Source organism: Camelus bactrianus, chromosome 7 (assembly GCF_048773025.1).
Source record: "Camelus bactrianus isolate YW-2024 breed Bactrian camel chromosome 7, ASM4877302v1, whole genome shotgun sequence".
In the NCBI taxonomy this organism is placed as follows: Eukaryota; Metazoa; Chordata; class Mammalia; order Artiodactyla; family Camelidae; genus Camelus; species Camelus bactrianus.
The window spans coordinates 29,737,168-29,764,296 of NC_133545.1; the positions used below are offsets into that span (position 1 = coordinate 29,737,168).

Genomic DNA, 27,129 nt, shown 5'->3' on the forward strand with positions numbered 1-27,129 from the left:
CTGCTAAACAAATATTTCTTAATTATAACTTTTATCAGACATTACTCATGAATGGCCTTAGAAGAAAGACACCACCTAAATGACTTTGTGATAGTTGAAAAGTGAAAGACCACCACTCCCCAAAACACACTACAAATATGAACACACACTATGTATATGCTCACACACACACACACACACACAAACACAGAAATCAACATGTACATACTTGTTTTGGGAAAAAATAATAAAGCAGCCTATTGAACTGTTAAACATTTTTATTGTGCAGACTTATAACTTTACAGGACATGCAGGATAAAAAAGTGTAAAATATATCAGTAAGCATATAAAATTTGAGCAATCTTTTGGACCAGCACTTGATTTGCACAAGGGACTAAGCATCTATATAGAACAGACATGTCTTGGGATACACAGTTTACAGATTGAATCACAAAGCAATTTCCCAAGTGATTTTCCTCATATAAAGATAAAAATATCTTTACACTTAAAAGTTATGCAGTATAGTACATTTTCAGTTATGTACACAGTTTAAAAGTCAAACTATGTCCATGCCAGTGTCTGTTTTAAATGCAAAAAAATCTAAGTAGGTAACAGGTTGGCAATTAAAGTGTAAAGAAAACTGGAAGAGGCAAAAAAGAAAAAAAGCAGATTTTCAACAGGTGTATGAAAATAAAAATAAAAGCATAACTGAAGGTTAAAAATAAAGTCCTCTAGGGAAGAATCTTAGTATGAGCAGGAGAAATAAAAAGCTTTTGAATGTACCAGGCAGCTTTCTGTATGACTCAGGTTTACAGGTAAAATTCCTCAGTTTGAATGCAGAAGAAGAATTTGAATTTATTCCAGCAAAATTACCTCAATCTTTTATTACTGCCTCCTCCCCCATCTTCTCTCTGAGCAAAGTGATGCTTGAATTAGGTCCAAAGCTCCTGGCAGGGGGAGGGGCCATGTGTCACAGCATAACAGACAGTTGCAAGTGCTTTACTTTGAAGGGGTCACATTTGCAACAACTCTGACAGTCTCACACAATGGCCTCCATTTTATGAGCCCTTCCCCAGAGGCCCACTGATCAGCTGAAAAGGGAACACAATGTTCAGCCACTAAACCAACTCAGTGATGGATTAGTTTGGAGTCAGGAAAGCGTGATTATTCTTGAAAATAAACGAAGCTGAATAGACATGCTGACCTCATTCAGATGGTGAGAGGCAGGGAAAGTTGGCTTCCACTCCTGCCAGCCCAGAGAGGGCTTGGCCCCATTTATCCACCTTAATTCTTTCCATGGGGCTGATGTGGACCATACTCGATTTTGATAAAGATGTTGTGTGATCAAGTGCAGACATGAACTTCATCTGATTCTGTATCTCAGAGTCAGAAACAAGTGTGAAGAGCTAGGTAATCGATTTTCCTAATTTTGGTCTTCAGGGAGGATGCTGACCTAATGAAGGTTGACAAATTGGTCCCTAATCGAAAAGGAAAACTTGAATAGGAAGGCACTTAGGTGTCATCATCTATATAAAAAATATTCAGGCATAGAAAGTATCACAGGTTAAAATTTCAAGAGGGTAAGGCATTAGTTGGATCATGTGCAGACTATATTTTCCAACTTGGTAAATATCATTAGATTCCATTGGACCATTAAAGTGAATGGCAGCAATTCAGAAAGAAGAAATTTGCTTAAAACTGCCCATATACCTGTACACTCAATGACCATAGCCTGAAATTCTTCCCTTACCATAAAATGATCAACATTTTGGACTAGGCAGTTGAGGTTGTTAGCTCTCTTTTTTCCTTCTCAGTTCTTCATATTTCCCTCAAATAGTTTTTCAACAATAGGTTCATATCTCAGCCAATAAAACAATGATCCAAATGCAAATACAAATATCAGGAAAATATTTTAAAAGGGTTTTAAAAATTCAGACCACAAAAAAAATAGATGAAATAGCTCAGAAGAGACAAATAATTATTATAAAAACTGAGAGTGATTTCTTTGTTCTGAACCAAGAAAATTCATTCATATATTGTTGCTGTACTAACAACTTGAAACTTGAAATTGGCACCAAGAAAGTTAAAAGGGGAAAAAAAAAGAATCATTATACTTCTATCTTTGAAATGTCACTTATATTTCTTTCTGCATGTTGATGCGGATATTGCTGAATATTTTGCCGATAGCCTCAAAGAGTGGGTCACAGAAGGTGTGGACGTAGATGGAATAGACACGGCTGATGCACTGAATCTCAATCAGGAAACTCTTAATGCACGGTACAACCGCCCAGATGTGCAAGAAAGAGAGAATGGCGAAGTAAATGCCCCAGATGAGTGCCATTGGGATGCCAAAGAGGGCAGACAGCAAACGGTAAAACCAGTACTTCGTCACAGTGAAGGTGGTGAAGCTGGCCTTCCAGATGCCATCGAAACTGTGTGTCCCTTCTGGTTCCGCAATCACATCTTCAAAATCAATCTAAAAAGAAGTGACAGAACATGATCTTGAAATAGAAGAAAAAGCAAAAAAAAATACTGAGTATACATAAATATGTATTAGCTTTTATGTACAGGTTCTGTGTGAGATGCTTAAAGACACCCAGCAGCATTAACATCCCTTCAAACTTGTGGAAAATGCAGAGATTTGGGCCCCACCCAGACTTTATTCCATCTCTAGGGGTGGAATCAAAGGGAATTTCTGATATGTTCTCCAGGTGTTGCTTTTCCACATGAAAGGTTGAGAACTGCTGCTCTAGGGGAAACCAAATGGATATGATAAAATTCCTGCCTTCAAGTAAAACCTGGCAGCAGCATACAAAGGCACTCAGTAAAATGCAAATCACCTAACTTAATTGCACTCCAAGACAACCGTACAATGTTAAGGGGTAGTCAGTTCATCAGTTCATAATTGATTATCGACTCTTTAAACAATCAACTGATAGAATGTCTTCAGGAATTAGATCATTGTGAGCTCTGAGGATTCAAGAAGTCTTCATGGGGTGATGGGACTTGAGCATGGAAAATGGGATATGATTTGGAAAGGAAGGAAGAAGGGACCTTGGAAAGGCTGTGAGCAAGGCCCCAGGAAAAAGAAAGGATGATATAATGAATGTCACAGGCAGATAGACCTGTCTGGCCACTGTGGGAAAGATAGGTTGAGGCGAGGCTAAATTTTATTTTACATACAGTGGGTGTCTATTGAAAATGCTAGAGCAGAGGAATGTAGCCACGATCAATGCAGTCATTTATCAACATGAATTTGAAAGCAGTGTGCAGGCTGGGGAAAGAAAAAAGAGACTCAAGGCAGAGAGAATCTTGTTGTATCCCTAATTTGAGATTATAGGGCCAAAACTGGAATAGTGGCCATGAAAAAGAAAAAAGAAAAGAAAAGAATGAATTTCAGGGATGTTAAAGGAAGAATCCACAGGTCTTGGATACCGCTAGTACAACCTTTTAAAACACATAAGTAAATGTTTTCTCCTGAGTCTAGATCTAAATAGGCAAAGAAAAAATTAGAACAATAAATTTAACTTCATTTAGATAATTGTGGACATACTATTTTTATATATTACATATTCTTAGGACATTGGACAATAAATTAGAAAAGCAGAATGTTCTATAAAATAAGTCTTAACTATGGTGAGCATCATGTACTTTTTCCAAAAGAAGTTTTATTGTGTTGAATCAGAAGTGGCTCTTCGGCACTGAGAGGCTCCGTAGAATCACCCAAGTTCTCATTCCCTAATCCTGAACTTGGCTGGATTGCTGCTAGCAGTCAGCAACTTGTTTGGCCAATCAGATCAATCTTTTAATGAAGTTTCTGTGCAATTTACTTGTCTACTGTGGGGTTTTGCTCTGATACTGCATTTTCCCAAAACCTTTTTTTAAAAAGGGCTGTGGTTTTCCTTCATTCAACTGAAAGATACCCAAAGAATTTTATTTTTTAAAGATGACCTTATTTTGAAAGAGGATTTGGTGAAGTCAGAATGAATGCACTAGAGCAAATATTCTTAATCTTGGTCAAAGGATGGTCAAAGAATGGGCAAAGGCGGTCCATGAATGCCCTGAAATGGGTACATATACTTTGAGTGTACAATAGGAAAGAATCCATCACTTTTATTAGAAAATAAAGAACCTATTAACAAAGGAGGTTGGTAAGCACTTTATGGGAGCAGTGGATTCGTATCTCGTTATAGAACAGACTTTAAGCATGTCTGCCTAGGGATTCTTTTCCAAGGGAAGGGATGGTTACTAACATTTGTTGACTGGCTATTTGATCATAATGATCAAACACTGTTCTTATTTGACTCACAGCAACTCTGTAATTTATTATTCCCATTTCATAGGAAAAATGTGAGGTTTAAAAATCTTAATAAGTTGTCCAGGTAAAATAAGAGGTGAATTTGAAGTTCCAATCTAGTTTGAAAGATATTGACTCTTCAGCACCACATTGGTTAAAAAATATTTTTCAAATTTTCTCTAAGACAGTTGTAGTATTTCATAATTAAAAGGCACATTAACAAAAAAAGAGTTTACTACATTTAACTCTCTGAGCAACAATAAGAATTCCCACAGCATGGTCTCTGAGTGTTGTGATAAGGTCATACACATCATGTAAAGAGTTGGTCCATAGTGAAGATCTATGAACATATCCATGTGTGTGAGATTTCTTGATAATAACTTAATTTTTCTAAACATAAATATAAATTTTTTTTCAATGAACATATTAGAAATTCTTAAGCTTTATTTTAAGTCGCTTAGAAATTTTCAGAGTGGCTGCTTTTTCAGTACTTTCCAGAAACTGCAATGAGCATAATTTGTCCTCAAATATCCAAATGAATTTAGAAGCAAGTCTCCAGGGGTGGACAGCAACATGACAAAAATAACATGTATGTAAATATATTCAGTTAATTGCTGCTTAAGTCTTGAAAATTTAATGTGGCTTAAAAGAATATTAAAAGTAGAGCCAATTAGATGCAGCTGAGAAAAAGAAAGTAAGGCAGGTTAAGGAAACACAATGAAGCCAGAAATAATGTTTAATTTCTCTCTAACTCCATTTCTGCAACAGTAATAGTAATAGGTTTCTGTGAGGAGTACATGAGAAAATTTATGCAAAGTGGTGCTTAGCATGTGTATAGAACATTGCAATATAGTGAATGCTCAATAAACAACATTTAAAAATTCCTTGCTCTGGGCGATTGAGCTTTTTAATAGGCAACTGCAATAAGAGAAACTATCAGTTGCAAAGTATATGGTGGCTATGAATTCAAACCCCAGCAGTGCTTCAAAGGAATGGACTTGGTAATCATCTTTACCACAACCCTCTGAGATGCATGTTATTATTTTCATTTTACATATGAGGCTACTGTGGGAGGTTAGAAATTACCCAAAGTGACACAGATTCTAAGTGGTAATGCTGAAACTTGTCCTACTTCAAATCTGACTTCTTTTTGCTTATGGATCCCCGGGACACAAGCCCTTCTAAGAGTTTTATTTGCTTTTCACCCAGATAGATGTGCTTCCTAAAACATTCACATGTTGATTATTAAAGGAATTACTCTTGTTAATGTTTCCATTTTAAGTAAGGACATCTAGTAACTAGGATGTTTTGCATTTTTGGGTACTGATTGTATTTTCATGGCCCTGCACAGTATGTTCTCACAATCCTGGGCACCTAGCCAAGGACTGTCTCTCTAATTGGCAGATAAGGAAACTGAGGCACGACTTAAATGGACCAGACATTCTCAAGGTCCCAAGTGAATCAGTAGAAAAGCTGAAATTAGAACTCTAGCTTCCTGGTTCCCAGGCGTGGGTCTAGCCCTGCACTCCACACTCTTTCCCTAGGAATTTACATCTTCTCTACCCACCCCATTCATATCTCTAGGTCTCCTGTTAAGTCTCTAGTTATCTTCTAAGACATAGACTTGAAATGTTTCTCTGTGTGAGATTAGGGGAAATGTCCTTTTCTCAACATGGCAATAGACGTTGCTGTACATCTATCTAGGGTAGAGAAAATTGGAGGGAATATTTTGAAAAATATCCTCATTGTACACTTTGACATGTATACATTAATGCACTGAACCTAACAAAGTTCTGCGAGTAATCAGTCATTCCATTTAAAGGCAGTTCACAATTCCATCAATTAAATCGTTGCTGTAGCAGATTCATAGATACTTAAAGCTGAAGGGGTCCTTAAAGAAAGGAAGTCCCATTTGAGATAGAGAAATTGATGGGCAAAGCTGTTGAATGACTGGATTAAGGATATTTTCCCACTTAATGGCAGGCATAGGATGGGAATCCAGGCTTAGAAACTCTCCCAGTCTCTTCCACTACTGTCTGCTACCACCACATATCCTCAATCATCTGGATGCTACATTCTGTAGCCAATGCAAAAGACTTGTACGTGTATTTGAACATCATTGAATGAATGATAATGCCTGTTTCTGATGATCCCCAGTGTGCTCATCGTTCAAATGTATCATTGGTTTGATTTATCCCTCATCAAAGCTGTCATTCTGGAGTCCCATTTCCTCTGGGACACAGTCCTCTTACCCCTCCATAGGTGGGCAGGTCTTGCTCAGAGCAGAACTTTATCTGCTCACTTAGATTTGGAGCAGAATAGGAATTAGAGATTTGCTTTTAAATGAACACAGAAACCAAGACATGCAGGTGCCATTTAGTTTCTTAGAATGGGATGCCTCGGATGAGGATGAGCTGCTCCTCCAAAGAATTGATTTTCTGGTCTGTAATCTATGGAACAAGTTGCCCTTCTGGCAAGAATCATTATGCAGATGTCAAGATCAAAGGCATAAATATGCTTCAGTGATATTTCTGTGCCGTAATAGATGCTTTATAAGGAGTCAACAGTTTATATTACTAGATTTTTGTAAATGGCATTAAATACTTTTGTGCAACATTGACTTATGATGCTATAATTTTGGAAACATAAGTTGACAAAAATCTAGCAGCAGATGTCAAGAAAAGCAATCTGTCTTGTGTTTTGATAGTTGGCTAAAGCAGTAAATATCAGATTTCATATTGTTAAATGTATGTTATGGCAATATTTAAAAACATTTTATATGTAAACAGGATTTTAAAAAATGGGTCATTTTTTGTCTCAAAATCTGGACATTTTATTTCTGAATAAGAAATTTTCAAGAAGGAAACTTTAAGTATATTTGGGATTTAATAAACAATGATGCTTACATATTCTGTTTATATGGGAAAATACCTTTTTAGATTTTTGTGAAAACTGAAACAAAATTGTGAAATTGTGATTGTATCAGATATATGGAACACATAAACAATAACAAAGAAGATGTTTACAGAAGACTTGTGTGTTGCCTGTCCGACATCCACGGCTCCACTTCTCTGCCAACAGACTCTTCATTTATTCAGGTCATGGAAATAATCCTTCTATCTCAGAAATAAGTTATAGTTGGTTTAGACTAGTCATGGTAATCTTAGTCTCCTTGATGAGTGACTGGTTTAGAGCAGACATGTGACCCAGTTCTGGCCAATGAGATCTAAGTAGAAGTCTGCTGGGCAGGACTTCCAGGAAAACCTTAGTTTCCTTATGAAAAGAAACAGAAGCTTATGGTGTGGCCCTTTGCTCCTTTCATTCTACTTAGAATATGTTGTGTTGCCTTAATGTAGAGAAGTCATCTTGTGACCATAAGATGACATGCATAATTAAAAGGCCAAGAGAATAGAAGATGCTGCTTTTGCTATTACCAAACTACTGAAACAATGCCAGGAGCTCTCTGCCTCTAGACTTCTATGTAACACACATATATAGAAGCCACAGCTGTTCAGATTTTCAGTTACCTATAGCAGAATGTGTTCTTAAGTGATACAGTAACTAACACTCTTTTTCTGTTGGTTGGCATAGTAGGTATACAACTCCTCATTTAGAAATCTGTTCAGTTAATAACCTCACCATATCTTGCCAACACTACTAGACTATTTCCAGAATATGCTCCCTAAGCTGTATCAGAAAATGTTTGCTTTACATTAACATTTAGTTTTACAAAACATAAGTAGGTTGATAAATTGACTATGAAAAAAAACCAAATTGATGCATTCTGTGGTGGACAGCACATCTAAGGTGGCCCCCAGTGATTCCTCTTCCCCCATTTCTCTGTATTCATGTCTTTGTGTAACACCCTCCCTTTGAGTGTGGTCTAGACTTACTGATTTGCTTCTAAATAGTAAAACATGGCAAAAGTGATAGTGTGGTCACTTCCAAGATTAAGTTACAAAAGACCATGACACCATCTTTCTTTCTTTCTTGCTTCTTGTTTGCTTGCTCTGCTGGAAGCCAGCTGCCATATTGTGAGTTGTCCTATGAGGAGATCTATGTGGAAGGAACTGAGGGAGGACTCTGGCCAACAGCCCTGGAGACATTAAGTCCTCAATCCAACAGCCTAGGAGAACTGAATCCCACCATTGGTCACGTGAATGAGCTTGGAAGTAGGTCTTCTCCCATTTGGAACTTGAGATGACTCCAGCCTTGACACCTGGATTGCAGCCTGTGAGAGGCCCTGGGCATGAACCACTCAGTTGAGTCACACATGGATTTCTGACACACTGTAGAATGATAGATAACTTGTTGTTTTAAGCCACTAAAGTTTGGGGTTATTGGTTATGCAGCTGTAGATAACAAACACAGTTTCAAAACAAACCACCTTCATTTTGATTATCATTTCTTATTTTCCATTATATTGCTCTTTTTCTGTTAGATAATTCAGTTTTCATGCTTACAGAAAAATGTATACAATGAAAGTATATAAATATCCTGGAATTTGGTCCTAGAGGAAAGTCCAGAAATATATGAGAAGGAAATACAGCATTTTCAACTTCCTACAATTCATATCAAAGTGAATATTAGACAAGTTTTAGGCTATTGATAGAGCTATCAGCTCCGTATCCCTTAAGTGCTTGGATTTATACCCAGATATGCATGAAAGACTAAGCATCAGCTCTATCTAGAAGATCTACCACCATATCTGGACTTTTGAATATAATGTCCTGAATGCTACACAGGGGTCCTTAGTCCCCTGGCATTTTCAGCAAGGGCAATGTGGCAAAGGCATCAACTGGAGGGAAAATGCTTGTTAAAATGCAGATGCTCAGGCCCATTTCAGACCCAGGTCATACTCTCCGGAGTGGGAATCTTAAGCACAAGATGAAATTAGAAAATGCTAAATCCTTTTGGATTTAGTGACAGCTTCTTTTTGTCCCTGACACTCTTTCCCTTCTGTGCCTGGAAACCCTAGTCTGCTTCCTGCTTATTTCTGTGAGTTCCTCATGTGCCGGCTGGCATCTGGAAGTTGGTGGATAATGAATGAATGGAAATTCTCTTGAAAAGCTTTTCCTAATTTAAACCTATAAATATTTATTATTGGATAAGGATGAATGACTGTTATTTATTATGAAAAACACAAAAACTGACAAAAGAAATCCTGATTTATTTTTCATGATTCTAAACCAAGTATAAGCAAATTCATGTTTTAAAAAATCAAATACATACTTCTAAAATGCTAACACATGAACCAAACATAGACATACAGAAAAAGGGTTGACACTAATTTCAAACACCCTTCACTGTTCTCACACATATTTCCAACATGTCGAGCAGCCTTTGAAGTCAATGGAATAAATGTTTTGCATGAGTGTGTGGGTGTAGAGAGGGTTTAGAACTAACACAGTTAAATGTTACCAGAACACAGGAACTATGTTCTAATGCCCATGTGTTTTCTCATGGGCAAGGGCAAATACCCATTTGTTTACTGGGCTGAACTGGCACCATTGCAGGAGAAAGAGCTGCAGTGTTCTTGCAGCCCTGACCTAAAACAGGAGGCCTGGATTGTATTGTTAATGTTTGTGATTTCTTGCATTTCCAGAGGTTCTACACACAGCCCTAGGAAAAACATAAACCCAGGGTGGGAACATTGACATGTTCTTGGGCTGCCTTGAGATTACAGGGCCTAGGCAACTTCACCTCTGGGAGAGCACAGGATTGCCTCCGTGCCTGAAGGGAGAAGGCTGCATTACTAATTAGGGTTTGAATTTGGAAGAGGATAAGATAGAAAGTTGGGTATTTATCTACCTCTGTGAGTGAGAAAAGAGGGCTGGGTATAGAGAGAGGGATGTGGAGGGGACCTGCATTCCTTGTTCTGGGCCTCTAGCTAGGACCCTTGAGTCTCTTCCTTTGGACTGACCTACCTGTTGCTGCTTCTCAGACATTATAGAGGCCTCAGAATAATGATATTTATAGTGTCCTATTTCACTCATCTGCTTCTTTTAAAAAATGGTGAAGTTCTGGGTTATCTTTATAAGAAGAATGGACATTTAGCATGCTTCCCTATCTTGGCTATTGTATATAGTGCTGCTATGAACATTGGGGTGCATGTATCTTTTCAAATTAGAGTTCCCTCTGGATATATGCCCAGGGGTGGGATTGCTGGATCATATGGTAATTTTAGTTTTTAGAGGAATCTCCGTACTGCTTTTCATAATGGCTGCACCAAACTACATTCTTACCAGCATTGTAGGAGGGTTCTCAGATGACTGGATAAAGAAGTTGTGTATATTTATACAACAGAATACTACTCAGCCATAAAAAATAATAAAATAATGCCATCTGTAGCAACATGGATGGACCTAGAGATAGTCATTCTAAGTGAAGTAAGCGAGAAAGAGAAAGAAAAATAGCATTATCATTCATATATGGAATCTAAAAAAAGAAGACACTAATGAACTCATCTACAAAACAGAAACAGACTCTTATTGTTACTAGGGAAAAGGGAGTGGGAAGAGATAAATTTGGGAGTTTGAGATTTGCAAATGTTAGCCACTGTAAATAAAAATAGATAATAAGATTTCTTCTGTATAGCACAGGGAACTATATTCAATATCTTGTAATAACCTTTAATGAAAAACAATATGAAAACATATATATATATATAACTGGGACATTGTGCTGTGCACCAGAAATTGACACATTATAAGTGACTATACTTCAATTAAAAAAAAAGGATTGGAAAACAGTCTTTTATTTCCCTGATAAAGAAAGGTCACTTAATAAATGACTGGACCAAACCAGTACTTAGGGCAGGTCTGTGTCTGTTGCACTCATCGTGGTATCCTCCACAATACCTAGTAGTACTATGCACACAGTAATTAGCAAATATTTCTTCAATATGTATATTTTAAAGGAACTATAAATGTTAAGTGAAAGGATGTAGGCATGTGTATACTAACCATCATATGATCTACTATGAATTCTTTACCTGATATCACAAGTGCACTGTTATTTATTGATTTTTTTTTTTTTTGGTATCCCATTTCATTCAAAATGATGTTCTTTTTCATCATAGCTTTATAATATCGTGATCTGATCAAAATGAAGTAGAGGGTTGGTTATCATTTAGATTACCTGGAAAGCATGCAAAGCCCAGAGGGGCAATTCAAACTCAGAAGTCTTTACACTTAAGGAAAAATGATTTAGAAAATATTGATTAAACATGTTGTTTCTTGGTTGGGTTTTGCCCCAATTATCTGAATAACTGTAATTGTGTAGATCTGGCCCCAAAACAGGGGGTACATATGGGAGTATGTTAAGGAGAGGGAGAAGGGTAGAAGAAGCAGCAGCCTGGCCCAGCATTTTGGGGGATCAGCAGAGCACACCAGTGAGGAAGAGATAGGATGAGGAGAGAGAATTTGTTCTTTGGTGTCTCTAGCCTCCAATTTTCCCCGTGTTTGTGTGTGTGTGTGTTTGTGTGTGTGTGTGTGTGTTTTCCCAGTGCAGGAGGCCCACAAGTAATCTGTACTTCAGAATGAATTTAGATGACTGTTTTTTATTTTCTGGCAGGGGTCTAGGGGCATGTACAGAGCAAGGCAGAGCATCATTGGCAATTGCCCTTTATTGCATATTTAATGGACCTTGAGTATGAGTGTGGCAGATGTATTCTGAGGCAGGAGACATTTATAGAGGCCTTGGAATAGCAATGACTTTAAGTTATAAAGCACTATGTGCCTCAATGGATTCATCACATCCTGTATCCAGGTATTATTATTTCCCCCATTACAGACTAGGAGACTGAGCCTCACGGAGGTTGTAATCAGTGACTGGACCAAACGCAGGACTTAGGTCTCTTGGATCCTCCATCACACCATTCTCTTTAACTCCACACCAAAATCCTTGTTACATTTGTGCAACCCAGCTCATTCAGACAGAGTCACATAGGGATTCTTAATTCACATGCTCTCGTCGCTCTCCCTTGCCTGCACCCATACTTCCCATCCAAACCAACAGAAAATACTGCCCTGACTTAGCAAATAACCATTTCCACCAAGACAGGGCATGTAACCCAAGCCAGAGGATGTGGCTAGCTTCCTGCTGTCAAACCTTCACATTCAGCATTACCCTCACTCCCCAGCAACCAAGCTCCTTTGTGGTCAGGACCCCCTGCGTCATTTGACCATTGGTTACCAGGGTCCTCATTGCCATGTCACCTCTCTGTGGCTTTTCCTGGTTTACCATAATGTTGTACCTTTTTCTATTTCATTCCTATAAGGCCAGTGGTTCTCAAACATTAGTACACTCGAGAATCTCCTGGGGATATTTGTTAAAATGCAGATTTCTAGGCCCTGAGATTCTGAATCAGTGGTCTGAGGGTAGGGTCCAGGCATCTGTACCTTCTCCCTCATTTTGATGCAAGTGGTGTAGGGAAGATGCTTTGAGAAATAAAAGCTGTCTTAGGCTATCTCCGCTGTATCTGCTAGGTGAGAGGATCTGAAAAATCTGACACTCTGATCTGAATGGGCATGACAGTAAGTCAATTACTGTGTTGTTCCCTACTTTTGAAAGGCAGTATGGTACCCTGGTTGATAGCATAGGGGCTGCTCTGAATCTCAGCTTTGCTGTGTTATCTCACATAAGATTCTAAACCTCTCTGTGCCTTAGTTTCTTACCTGTAAAATGTAGGTATAATAGTACCTACTTCAAATGACTTAACTTATACAAAATGTTTAGGATGGTTCCTGGAGCAATGGGCAGTAATAGTACATCAGGAGCTTCTGGTCCAAGCACCCAGACCAAGAGAAGTGCAGAAGTGTCAGGGATTTCAGTAACAGTATTGGGAGAATGGAGGAGCTATTTTGGAAGAGGAGAACCTCTTGGCATTCCTGAAATCGCTTTGTGCAGGTGGATACTTATTTTGCGTTCTGTCATTAAGCAAACAAGAAGGATTAGCTCATCACTAGCATGTGCATCAGCCTTCTGGAGTTTATTATAAACATGAGGCATACAGCAACCAAATATGCACTGGGGGAGAAGATGCCCCAACTGACTCAGTGCCTTAGGTGTGTCCAAAAGTGGCACCAACACCAAGTAGACAGGGCTCTCTTTGCTTTAGATTAATTCTTTTTTTCCTTTCCTTTTGCCTGAAGGCAACTGGGAGTTTTCTCCATCTTTTGCTTTTCTTAGGAGAGGGTATGAAATACCCTTGGGTTTGTAATACACTTTGAAAATTTAAGTTACATTTCCCTGTTTTGATAACAAAAATACACATTTCTAATTTACATCCTATTACGCATTGAGTTGTGTTCCCCTCAAAAATGTATGTTGATTTTGTAATCCCCAGTACTTCAGAATGTAACCTTATTTGGAGATAGGGGCTTGTAGATGTAATTAGGATGAGGTCACAGTGATATAGAGTGGGCTCCCTATCTGAAATGGCTGGCATTCTTAAAAGATGGAAATGTGAAGACACAGGAAGAAGTCCATGTGATTGTAGTTTTGCAGCTGCAAGCCAAGGAATGCCAAAGATTGCCAGAAAACCCCGCAGAAGCTATAGGGAGAGACAAGGAAGAATTCCCCTGCAGGTTTCAGAGGCAGCATGGCCCTGCTGACAACTTTATTTTGGACATCTAGCCTCCAGAACCATGAGACTATAAATTTCTATTGCTTGAAATCACCTAGTTTGTGATACTTTTGAAGTCATTTCCTTGGAAACAAATATACATCCTTTTGAAATTGCTTAAAACTGTCCTCGATGATGAGATGATATGGGCATTCCAGAGCATTTTCATACCTCCTCAAGTAGGCTGTTCATCCTTTCTTCTGCGGATCCCAGACAGGAACCTAAAACCATGCTTGGTACATCTAAGACCAGCTGGCCGTGAGCCTTCTTCAGGAATCTGGAACCATCTCTCCTGTTCGCAGGGCTTCACATTTTCATTATTATGAAAAGTGCCTAATTCTGGGTGGCTTAGTAAAGCAGGCTGCATATCTTTTGATTCCTTTCTTTTAATCTGCAAGCATCTGGTATTGATTTGGTGGCATTTGATGATGTTGAGTGTTAGCAAACAAGGGACGTGGAACAGTGAACAGTGTAAAAATAGGCCAAGCAAGGGCCAGTGATAGGAACACTGCAACTGGAGCACTGAACTTGAAAAGGCAGGAGTCATACCTTGGGGGCACTTATGTTTGTCTTCCTTGAAGAGAAATAACTACAGTCCTTCAAAGTGTTGGAAGGTCACTTCTCAAATAGAAAGGTTTGTTTAATGCCTGGAAATCTTATTTTATCCAAACATGCAATCAAAAGGATTTATCCAGAGGCCTCACTCGCTCACGAAAATGCTGTGTTTATACTTGGGAGTTTGTTATTCTTTAAACTTCTGGGCGTGTCGTGGGACAAATATGAATGATGACTACACTAAAGAAAATAAAAGCTCTTTCCATTCTATCAAAGACATAAGAAACGGAAATGTCTTTACCGTTTTCAAGCTACCCATTGGTTCACATAGACATTTGTTTGAACCGAGCTTTTTAAACACCCTTAACTTCTTTTCAGTTTCTACAACTCACTTCCTGATGGCAGAGGTTGTTTCCTACCATTCAGTTAAGTCAAACTAGGGTTACTAATAGCTTTCGCCTTACCTCATGGCTGGAATATTTTTCTCTCCAGTGCTTCAAGTCTGTTTATTAAACAAATAGAAAATGAATGAAATAAATCTCTGCAGGTTTGAACATTGCTTGGCTAGGGAGGAAAGGGATCTGCACTAGGGTCCTTGTTAAGGTCTAAACAAGGGTATTCACAGTCCACTATGTGGCTTGCAAGACATAGTCCCCAACCTCTACCACAAGGTTTCTCCATCTGGGCACTCTTGGAATTTTGGGCCAGATAATTCTTTATTATTGGGGTGAGGGTTGGGGTGCTGCCTGGGCACCGTAGCAGTGATTATCAACTACCCTGTCCTCTACCCACTAGATGCTAGTAGCACCCTCCTAAACTGTGACAACTAAAAATGTCATCAAACATTGCTAAATGTCCCCTGGAAGGGGGAGTGAAAATTAGCCCTGGTTGAAAACTGCTGCTCTAGAAAATCAGATAATGATGAGACAAAAGTCTAACTTTAGGGATATTTATAGCTTAGAATGCTTGCATATTCATTGCAGGCATTTTGGTTTACAGTATTGTAGCCTTGTGAGTTCATTCATTCATTTAGTAGTTTGAAGTACCTATTTCTGAGGGTGGAATAAGTGAAATGAGGAAACAGAGGCAACATAGGGTCAATGAGCTGGCTACGGGTCATTGAAAAGGGGACAGTGCAAATAAAATAGAGAGTGGCCTCTGGCTGTTCAAGCTTGCTCAGGAGTCATTATCAAGGAGGGGTGATGTCTTTCTGTGATACAGTCCTTAACCTTTAAGGTAGTAAGGGAAGTCACTTTCTTGCCCCTCCCCACATCACTAACCTCTTGAATTTAGGCCAGACCATTATTTTCATCTAGCCTATCCTACACTTATTTAATAGCTTAATTTTGTATGTGTGTGTATGAGATTATTTCTTCTACTAGAATGTAAGCTACCTGGAGTATAATAGGTACTAAATTAATATTTGTTGAATAAATGAATGAATTAGTGAATGCTTCCATTTGCTAAATTATATTTCTCTCTCATATTTATAAGCATACCAACCTGATAAAATCTTTAGGAAAGAAATTTCTGAATGTGTTACTATCTGGCCAGAGGTTAGTGATTTTGCATTTATTGATTGCAGTCATTTATTCTAACCCAGTCATAGTAATTTTTGTAAAAGAGTGATCAAAAGATGAGTAATGACAGGGAAGACAGATTTATTCAGTTTTTGTTTATCATGAAATTTGGGTTTAAACCTTCAGATTTAGACACAGTTTAGCTTAGGTAGCTGATAAGTTCCCTGAGAATGTTCAAGTGGTCTGAAATTCAGACAACTTCATGTTTGCCTTCAGAGTCATACAGCTAGGGTGCTAAGTGATGGGATTAAAATCATATAGGGTCCTAAGTGCTGAACTCTATATGAGTCAGAGAGAAAAAACTTTATGGCTGGGTAATGGGAAAATCTGATTCAAAGTAATAGTGCTTCTGCCCTGTAGTTCTTAGTCATCTGATCCTACTGCTCACAGATGGGCTGTTAAAAGAACTTCAGAAATGTGGCCATTTGAACTAGGTGAATTTGACAACTGTCAGCACTCAAAAAGTTTGAGCATTTTCTATGTAGCTAGACCTTTTTAAGACCATTGCTCTAACTAAGGTTGCAAGGGATTATACACTTCTCTGTTATGTGAACTAAGAGGAATTGGCTGGTTATAAAAAAATGAAAAAATAAAAATTGCTGAAAGTTTGTAACCAACTTTGGAACTGATACTTTCTATACCTCTTGGAACACAAACAGCCAATTTGGAGGCAAAGGCAATAAAAAGGAAGACCACAGAGTTCTGAGCCCAGACGAGAAGTGGAAATGAACTCTAGCTCTTGATCTTCTTCAGGACCAAATGTTTATTTGTGGTATATTTGCATTCAACATGCCACCTGTTGATAGCTCAGTATTTTAAAGATGATTTAATTAAATCTCATAGCCTTAATATTAAGAATGAGAATGACAATTGGTAAAATCTAGGAAGAAGTTAATAAAACTAGTATTGATGAGGGATCCTCCACCATTCTCTCTGCATGGACTTTCATGCATTTGTAGAGCCTTCCACACTTTTATGAATACTGGTTAACTGGAATCACAGAATTTTAAAAATAAAAGTGACTTCATGATCTTCTAGTTCAATTTCTTGATGCTATAGACTAAGAAACTTCTGTCCAAAGGGTCCAAGTGACTTTTCCAACACTTGAGGTCAGTGTCCACCAGAGGGCTGGAATTCAGGCTTCCTCTGCAGCTCAGTTTCCCCATCTGCTCTGGGGAGTTATTGGCATCAGTAAAGCACTTCTCAGTGACTTGGGGTCTCTTCTCTGTGCCAGGCACTGGAGAAATGTAGGCCACCTGCCATCCCCAGGTCCTGTGGCCTCTGCACCATTAGGAGACAAACCAGTGCATGTTGTCAGCTTCATTCCTAATATGCCTGAACCATGAACTCAAGTATACAAGAGGGATGGGGAGGATGATCTGACACTCTAACCAGCTGATATTCTTCTTGGGGAGAATAGAAAGAACGAGTAAAGGAAAGGGAAAAACAACAGGACTGGATTACATAAACGACATGAAATTTATCCCATATACAAAGTCTTTCTTATGCAGTTGCTATAGTTGAGTTCCCGAAAGTTTTTTTTTTTTTTGTTATAGTAATTTGAGTGACAAATATCATGGTCCACTAAAAATGCTAAGGACTCTACAAGATGAGGGCCCAGAGAAGTAATAATTTCCCCCACTGTGGCCCTTACAGTCCTGAAAGTTTTGTCATGATACATAATTTTATTATTAAGAAATTCTGAGAGTTGGAACCAGTCTCAATTCTGGCTGTACACTAGCATCACCTGGGGAGCTTTCAAAAAAAAAAAAAAAAAAGAATACATAGGCCTGGGTCCCATCTTAGACCAATTCAATCAGAATTTCTAGGGACAGAGCAGGTACAGCAGTATTTTTAAATGTTCCCCAGATGATTTGCAGCCAGGAAGAAGAACCACTGGTCTAAAGTCACAAAACAGCCTTTGCAGAAGCCACACTCTCTCATGAGTTTAAATCACAATAGAGGTTTATACAAGCTGCAAAACTGCATGAATATGCAATGTGTAGGAGGAAGTGAATGGGCAGGCTTGCCATAACTATAATGTTTCATACTGACCTTTTGGTACATACAATGCATGCATTTTGCAGTGTTCTACTTTCAGATGTTTACCACTTGCATTCTCAACCACTGCTAAAACAATGCCACATCAACTCCTCTTTGCCCTCAAACAAACCAGGTATCCTGCAGGAACAGAGGAAAGTGTTCATACATATGTCTATGCTTAATTATGGAACTGTGTGTCAGTGTTCTTATATACCATATTATAATTGTAGAGGTAGGAGTTAAGAAAATACATAGACAAGTAAGGGGTTTAACCCACAACTATCACAAGACAACCTCTTGTGACACATTCCTGGGATTAACCACTCTTGGAATTTCTTCTCCCTTGAAACCTTTTTTTTTTTTTTTTAAACTAACACCTTCCTCCTTTTTCCTTGTTCTGAATGGTAATTGTATCTAAGCAGTATTTTCCTTGTAAGTCTCATAAGAACCTGGCAATAACTAAAGGCAGTTGTCGTTTTATGTTCTCCTTTCAACTCTTCTAACATATCACCAAACAGTCCCTCCCCAACTCTACCAGGGAATTTCTATTCATCCTTTATCACCTTCCTTTTGCTCTTCCCTAGGATCTTTCTAACATCTCTGCCTCCCTCATAAGATCAAAACAGAACCCATTCTTAGTAAATATGACCAACAGCAAATAAAGTAGAGAATCTTGCCTATGACTTTTATTTATTTTTTATTGAACTCTCCTTTTGATTCCATTCATTATGCTTTCTTTAAAATATCATTAAATTATTGAGATGTTTAATGTTCAGGAACAATTGATGGACTTAGTTTGGCTTCCCTATTGCCCAAGGGGTATGGCGCATGGTGACTCATTTAAGAGTTTGTTTACAATAGTGGTTCTCACTCAGGAAATCTTGGTCCCTTGGGGGCTGTGAATTATTACAAGGGGCTTCCATATCCATTGTATTCACCAAGCATCTTGATTTTACACATTACAAGTTCCCACAGATATGACAGCCCTATCCTGGTATTTTCTTATTTTTCATATATTTATCTATTTGTTTCCAACTTAATGTCTGTACGTTTCATTCCTAGTTGTTTAACATCATCTCACGTTGTATTGGTTTTTATCTTATTTTTATGGGCTATTTGCAATTTGCCAAATTCACTTTGATGTTATTTTTATCATAGATGTTAACAAGGTCATTGTAATTGGTGTCATTTGTAAGATGAATCCTCTTAACTTGTTCATTCCAGTCATTGATAAAATATTAAATGTGCAAGGACTGTGGTCCTAGCTGTTTATTAGATAACAGTCATACCTAAAATTCACATTACACTTCATCACCCTTTTTTAATGGCTACTTCCTAGTCTTACCGATGCTTAACTAAAATAACAATCCTGATTTCCTATACTTAGCTTGTTGACAGAGAAATTACTTGGAGTCACATAGACAAGTCTTATAGTAAATCACAGGAGATGAGAAAAAGAAGCATATCTAGAAAAGGAGCTAACATTCATTTCACTTGACACGGACATCAATAATGAAATGAATGATATCTGACCCCTTCTAGAAATATCTAAGTGTTGTGCTTCTTTTTTTTTTTTTTCCTGAGATCTGAGATCTCTAAGAGATCACCTATGAGGTACAAAGAAACTTCTGTGCTGTTGAAATAGTGGATTAACAGTTACCACCTCCCAGCTAGTAAAATCTCAGAGCTCTGTGTACTTAATATCTAGAAGTAATAAAGACAAAGAGAAGGAAGAAAAGTCTTGGGTTTCTGAAAGTTGTTGTCTCCCGCAGGCTTTGGCTTTTTCTTCAGGTTTTGAATTTTTCTTCAGGGCTATCTCCTGACATAGTTATTCCTCTGACGTTTGCAATTGTCCAGAGGTATACTGTGAGTCTGACAGGGAGTCCTTCTACCCCTCTCTTGGCAGGGGAGTTCTCATGTGGCCTGGGACCCAACTCTCAGCCTTCATGCTTCTGGCCCCAGGGGGCAATGCCAAGTGGCAGCGATGGCATTTCTTGGCATTCTGGGAATTTGCCTGCCCTGCCTGCCAGATACTTAGGAGATTAGCCTTATCCTGCAGACCCTGGGAGATCATCCAGGTGCCTCAGCCTGCTTACTGGAAGGCTCAGAAGAGCTGTATTTGTGTTCTCTTGAAACCGGAGATTTAAAAAATTCTAAATAATAAGTATATACAAATTAGAAAAAGTTTTCTCTTTACCTTAGTAAACAGAGTGAATATTTTTGGATTCCTTTATTAGTTATTTGGATACGTTTTTCCTTACAAGGTTTTAAAGTGGCTAATGTACAGGAAAGGAGCAAAGGAAGACACTCAGTGATGTAATCCTACTGTCTTTTCACTCACTGAAGACATTCAATTACTTAAAAACGAAATTTCAGATTCTTTTCAGCAGATTCACCTTGGCACTTATTTTCTGACGACAGACTCAGTGTGGAGTCCTGGGGGGCACTGGGTAGCCACAATTCTGGGGCCACCAGGGGCCACTGTTCTGATCTGAAGGTCTCACACATGATGTGGGAAGAGAAGGGCAGGGAGAGACAGGGAGATAGAGAAGCAAAATACTTAGGGCTTTGAGACATGCTAAAATAGAAACAGAAACAAAATGTGATGGGAACTGAGAGAAGAGACGACCAATTCTGATGAGGCCAGTCAGAGAAGGCTAACAGAGGCCCAGATATCTAAGGTGAGCCTAGGCAGATGGCTGTGGTTCTTTCAGGCAGGCTCTGGTGCACCAGGATGCATGCCCAGCTCTTTGCCTCATGCAGAGTAAGTGCTAAATAATATTTGCTAAATGGCCCTTCTGTGAAGCACCTTATCTGAGAATGACTCTCATTTCTACCTTTATAACTAGAGTAATAGAGCTGTTTACCCAAAATGTCTTGGTGAACTGATGGTTGTTAACTGTTTTAGACAAACAATTTCTCTCCCTACTAAAAATCGTGACATGCAAAAACAAGTGAGAAAGAGGGCTCTGTTGACCTATCCAAAATAATTGGTGATGAAATCCAATGAATGCAGTTCCATTTCCTTGGCATGTTTTGGTATGCCCATTTCCAGCCATATATTATTATTGCTAATATTATAGAAAAGGCAAACAGTGAACCATGATGATGGAACATTTTAGTTGTTCTTCTGAGAGATTAATGGTGACTTGTAAAATGCACTATCAAGTCTTTTCCTTACTTCTGGTATTTGTTTTTGAGAACAAATATGTAATTATTAGGGAGGAAGTCTCAGAGAAACTCCTTTGAGTATTAAATATGCATTTTTTCCACTAGCACAAAACTAGGATTTTTCTCAATTGTTTCCTGTTTTTACAGCGTATTGCTGTAATGGCATGAATATCTGTAGAAATCAAACAGGCAAATTGAGAACCTTAAATGAAGCTATTAAATGCAAAGTGCCTGTCAGGACCTGCTTCATTTTCTCACACCTGCCCCTCCCCGCACATCCAGGCAGGATCAGCCATGCCCCAGGTGCTGTGGCCAACCTGGGCAGTCAGGGTTCTTTAAAGACTCACATGATCCAATACAAGCCAGCATTGCAACTTGTCTGGTTCTGAGTGTGTGTTTCACTTGTAATCACCGGGACACATCCCCACTGTGTACCCGACTTTTGATCTTTGACATTTGACTTTCCTTGCCTTGTTGGGAGCTCAGCCAGCATGCATATTTCTTGAGGTGTTTTTCTTAGTCTTTACGTTGGTCCTTCCTCCTTTTTTCCCAACCCACCTACCAGGATCTAAAGTCTGACTTTAGAACTGCGAGCCTGTCACTCCCAAAACAGACCACATGGAACCCCCTGGCCAAATGCTGCCCACTCACTGTGGGAACACAGTCATCTCTTTCCTCACTATGGTGACAACACTGTCTGCTTGGATCATGGTCTGTTTCAGAGAGGCACTAGAGCACAATGGTTAAGAACCGTGGTCCTGAGGAATCACTGTCTGGGTTCAAATTCTGACTCTACCACTTCCTACCTATGAAATCCTGAGCAAATGGATGGGTCTGAATTTCCTTATCTGCCAAATGAACATAATTGAGAATAATAGCAGCCTCCTCAAAGGGCCATTGGAGGAATAAATAAAACAATCTGTACCGTCGAGCTAGCATATAGAAAGTGCTAGAGGAAGCCTTCCATTTCCTATTTCACTCCCACTCGCACATCTGGCACCCCTGGGTTTGCTCCTTTACACTGAAGTTAGTCCTTTCTTTTAGTAGAGGTCATACCTCATCAGGTCACTTCCTGGCCTAAAAACACCTCTGTAGTTTGCTGTGGCCGACAAAGGGATGAATGTTTTGGCTGGGCACAGAAGGCCCTGGTGATCTGGTCCTTGCTTGTGTCCCTTGCTCTGGCTACACTGATCTATTGCTTGTGCAGAACAGGCTAGGTGCCCTCAGGTTTCTGGACCTTAGCTCCTGTTGCTTCCTCTACTGGTACCCCTTTCCTGCTGCACCTGCATGGTGTTCAGCTTTGGAGAGTATTGAGAACTCTCTGCCTTGTGCTCACCTGTGGCCCATCCCTAAGTGACATGACCTCACTCAGAATTGTTTACATGTGTGCTTTCCTGATAAACTCTAAACCCTTGGGGGCAGGAGTTGTAAGTTAATACTCAGGCACTGCCTGAACCTGATCATATCATCAAACATGGCAGCACTGTGCTAAGCAATGGATATAGGGATCTCTGAGATGGCATGTGCCAAAGGCCCTGTCCAACACAGAGTAGATGGCAGGGCAGAAAGAAGGGACTTGTGGTTCTTTCTTTATCTTTGCTTCTTTTCCTCTCAGTCTCCTACTTTCTCAACACTTGGGTTCAGAAATCAGCATCTTTTTCAGTTATTCATTATAAACGAGAAAATGTAATTGTGTTTGATGCCTGCATCAAACAGTGAGATGACTCAATGCAATCTCTAGACACAATTTATCTTTTTACATAGAATCCATCAATGTCCATCTGTATTAAAATGATTTTGCTGGGCTCAAGAAAGGTTTATATATTGAATACACTTTTAAAAATTTTTAATTTTAAATTGTTATGAGATAAAATATTTAGCACATATATACACCATCAAAACTGATTTAAGCCTCCTCAAAATTAAAAATGCCTGGCTCTTAATTTACATAAATGGCTAACAATGGCTAAGGGGAAGCTCTGTTGTGTCTTTAGGAATATGTACTTCCCCTGCCATGAAAGAATGATGAACAAGAGGCATCTTCTCAAGGTTCAATAAAGAAAACAAAATGTATTTTATATCTGAAATATCAGTGTAGGAGAGGCAGGAAATATGTATTCTGTGCAGTTGTAAATCTGTTCCACCAATTAAATTCCCTTGGTAGTTGCACAGCACATGGATCATGCAGATTTCCTTTAAGACAAAATTAAAAACACTTCTCCCACCCTAAACAATGGCTTATGTGAAAGTATGCCATTTTATGTTTCCTGGATTAACTGAAAAATAGTTAAAACTATTTTAAACACTTTAATTTTTGATTGAGTAGTTAACAAAATATGTGATGGAGGGATGTCAGTTTCATTAACCTTGTATTGTAAGGAAAGAAACTAAGGTCTGAGGGTAGAGTAGATTGACACTTAAGAGCACCTCCTGCAAGTTATAGTGCAGCGTGATGGCCCAATGAAGGGCAGGAGAGAGGTGACACTGGAGACTGGAAAGGAAAGAAAAGAATGACATTCCTAGAATGTGAAAATTTTGCCCATTTTGCTAATAAAAAAAAATAGTGCAAGTAGGGACTTCCTATATATTCCGCGTATAGGAATCAGTGAAAGGAAATTGTCAATCCATTTGTAACCATAAAATTTTCCTCCAAAGTGGGACACTTCTGAGCATGAAAGGGACACTAGTAATAGTTAGCACTGACCAGCATTAACTGGTTCATATGGGACAACCTGGAATATATGACCACCCCACTCCTAGGTCACCCTGAGGCTCTAAGCTTGCAGTTGACTGTTAGTCCAAGTGGCCTCAAGGGATGAAGGACCAATGAAGAAGGTTGATTTGGGAACCTTCTATGGTGTTTCAAAACTGTGGCAGAGTTTAAACTGGCCTGACCTTCAAGTATTCTTCTGGCAGGAAGAACATCTAGAACTACACATGTGACTCACCTGTTCTCTTGGGGTAGAACCATCCAGGTTTAAGTCAACCTTGCATACAATCATTTCTAAACCTGACTTCACAATCTAGGGAGCTTTGAGGCCCTAGATTAGGCCCCATTCCTAGATAATCTAATTTAATACATCTGTAGTGGGCTTAGGCATGTGTATTTTTAAAAATTCCTCTGATGATTCTGATGCCCAGGTGAATATGAGAGCACTCCTGGGTTTGTAAAGAGGCCATGAGGTTTTAAAAAGTTTGCTGATTTTAAATTTTCAATAGGAAGATTAAAAGTTGAGCACTAATATTGGAAGAGAGAATATTAGCAAAGAGCTGAAGTATTTTCCATAAGTTAACTATAATTTTTATAGGACCAAAACAGGAGCAAATTGTTTAAAAATATATATGCACCTTATTTTCCCCAAACCTTATTTACTGGCTCAGGAACAATTTAAGGCATTATAGATGAGGTGAAGGCTTTAATCAGCAAAAATTTTTGAAGGAAACTGCATGAAGAGAGGTAAGGAGATAGCCATAAATTCTGTGTGAGCAGTGCTCATAATATGTATCGTGTTCCATATAGCAGTGGCCAACACATGATAGTAGACATAATAGTCATTAACTGAAAGATGAATGAACTTGCATAAAGGAATACTATTATATGAGAGTGACTCTCATTCTTTTCTTTATAGTTAGAGAAACTGAAATACAGAAATATGAAATAGCTTGCCCAAAATATTTTTAGGGCTAGTGTTTATTAGCTTTTATTAGCCAAACGAGTTTGCTCCTTGTTTATATTATAAGCCCCACTCTCAGGGACTACTGAGGAAGAGAACTCTGTTGCCCTGACATCCTTCTCTCTCCTTGCCTTGTGTCCAGTCTCACACTATTGGGACTAGATACTTTGCAGTTGAAAGAGATCATGAAAGCATTAGGTCTTTATGTTGAAACCAAAATGGGTCTGATTACTGTGTGCATGTCTTTTCTTGATTTTTAAAGGAAAATAATTTTGTGTCAATATATTTAAGAATCTCAAGTTTTAAAAAATAAAGTTACAAAACTTGTAAAAATTTCTTTTCTTGGACAACATTCCTTCCACTCCGTCAGGGTGCGTCTGAGCATCTGTGGCTAAGCACATTTCCAGGGGCTGAGGGTTTCTTTTTCAGAAAACTTCTTTTAAATAAGTATAGTATGCAAATCTTTTTCTCCAGGGCCTTAGTGTACAGTAACTTGGAAAATATATACACAAGGTCCAGAGCATGGAAGAAGAGTGTGTGTTTCTCGGCCTAAACCATCTTTGTATGAAAATAGCAATCCTCCCTTTCCCCATTGCAAACATGGCCAAGAGGATCATGAATGGGCCCAGAACCCCATAGGTCAATGCACACAGCCCTGTTTTCCTAGGGGCCAGCTCTCTGTGGACATTTCATCATAGAGAATTGCTTATGTAAAAGGAGGGCAAACTAAAAAGCAGTTTCATTGGGAATGTGAAATTGTCTGTTATTTTATGGACTTGAGTGGGCAGGATGCATTAGCAGGTGGTTTTTGAAATTATTGGACTTTCCAGATGCCATTTACTGTTGCAGCTGTTCTTTAAGCCCCTTTAAAATGTAGCCAATACTGCTGTTAATTAGAGGAATAACCCGCATCATGAACGTTTTCATAATTTAAGAAAATTTGCTATATGTCATCTTAAATTTTAATAAGTAATATGAAATTTTATTCAGTTAGAACCAAAGTTGAGCTAATTCGTCAATATTTCTTGATCACGATTAGGAGATGGAGAAAAACAAAACATCTTCTTTTAATAAGCATTTAAAATGTATATCATTGTTGACTGAACTTGAAAGTGTTTCAGACACTTAAGAATGAATAATGTCCCCATTTTAATATTGTTATTTGCTCAGTAATGTGAGAATAATTTCCCACCAAACATGACCCTAGTGCTCTTTTACAACCTGGGGATTCTAAATTCCATGCATGATCTCGTGGCAGAATATCAATCACAGTCTTGTGACGTTGTCTCCTAACCAAGCAAAATCAATACCAATTCCAACAGAAAGAAATATTAACGTGGTGCTTAGTACTTTGGGATAATCTGATCTTTTAATTCCTATGCTTTAATTGTAAGTATATCAGGCAAACATAAAATTTAAAATCACTATTATATTGATATTAATCACTAACTGCTCTAGAATGCTTTATAATTGAGAGGGATCATGGCAACATTAGGCTGTTATTTTGAAACCAAAACTGATTTGATTTCATGTGCATGCCATTTTCTTAACCACTAAAGACACTAAAGAAAATTTTGTATTTGTGTGTATTTAAGAATCATTACATTCAACTTTTAGAAAATAAAATTACAAATGCATATTTTTATTTTCAATAAAGCTCTCCTCTCAGATGTCCTGATTTGTCTCAGAGCTAACCTCAGAACCGTCTCATTTCTCCTCTCATGACAATAGTATGTGAAAATCTTGTCTATTCTTACCTTATGATATATTTCAAAATACCTGTTTTGGACAGTAAACATGTGAAAACTTGGATAAAAATTTAAACTTTAAACTTCTCTTAATATTAAAAAAGAGGAATTTGAATTTAGCCTGGTAACCATTCCATTTCCTTCCAATTCTGAAATTCTGTCATTTTGTGTTTATATGGCCGCTATATACTGTCCTCATTTCATATCTGGACCATATTGCAATTACATTGTTAACTGTTTGCTGCTCATCCGGACTGGCTACCTTTTATTACATCCTGTACCTTAACCAGTCATCTTCCAAAAAGCCCACCTCCATCATGTCATGCCAAGATTGAAGTCTTCCTGGCTTCTCACTACTGACATGATAAAGTCCAAACTTACCAAGAGTATTGGATTCAGCACTCTATCATCTGGCCATGATCAGTCTTTTCATGTTTATGTTCTACCACTCTGC

At 38.4% G+C, this 27,129-nt stretch overlaps 1 protein-coding gene across 4 annotated transcripts in view; it reads right to left on the minus strand.

The window, feature by feature from the left end:
- Window positions 1-239: 239 nt before the first annotated feature.
- Window positions 240-27,129, minus strand: part of CAV1 (caveolin 1) — a 32,680-nt gene continuing 5,790 nt past the window's right edge. For 3 of the 4 annotated variants that reach the window (XM_010947628.3, XM_010947631.3, XM_010947632.3), the window contains exon 3: window positions 240-2,455. In XM_010947628.3, the coding sequence (XP_010945930.1) occupies window positions 2,114-2,455 (342 nt within the window). In that variant the 3' untranslated portion in view covers window positions 240-2,113. Of the gene's footprint in view, window positions 2,456-7,143; window positions 8,566-27,129 lie in introns of those variants that run through there. The other variant, XM_010947630.3, reaches the window with a different exon arrangement.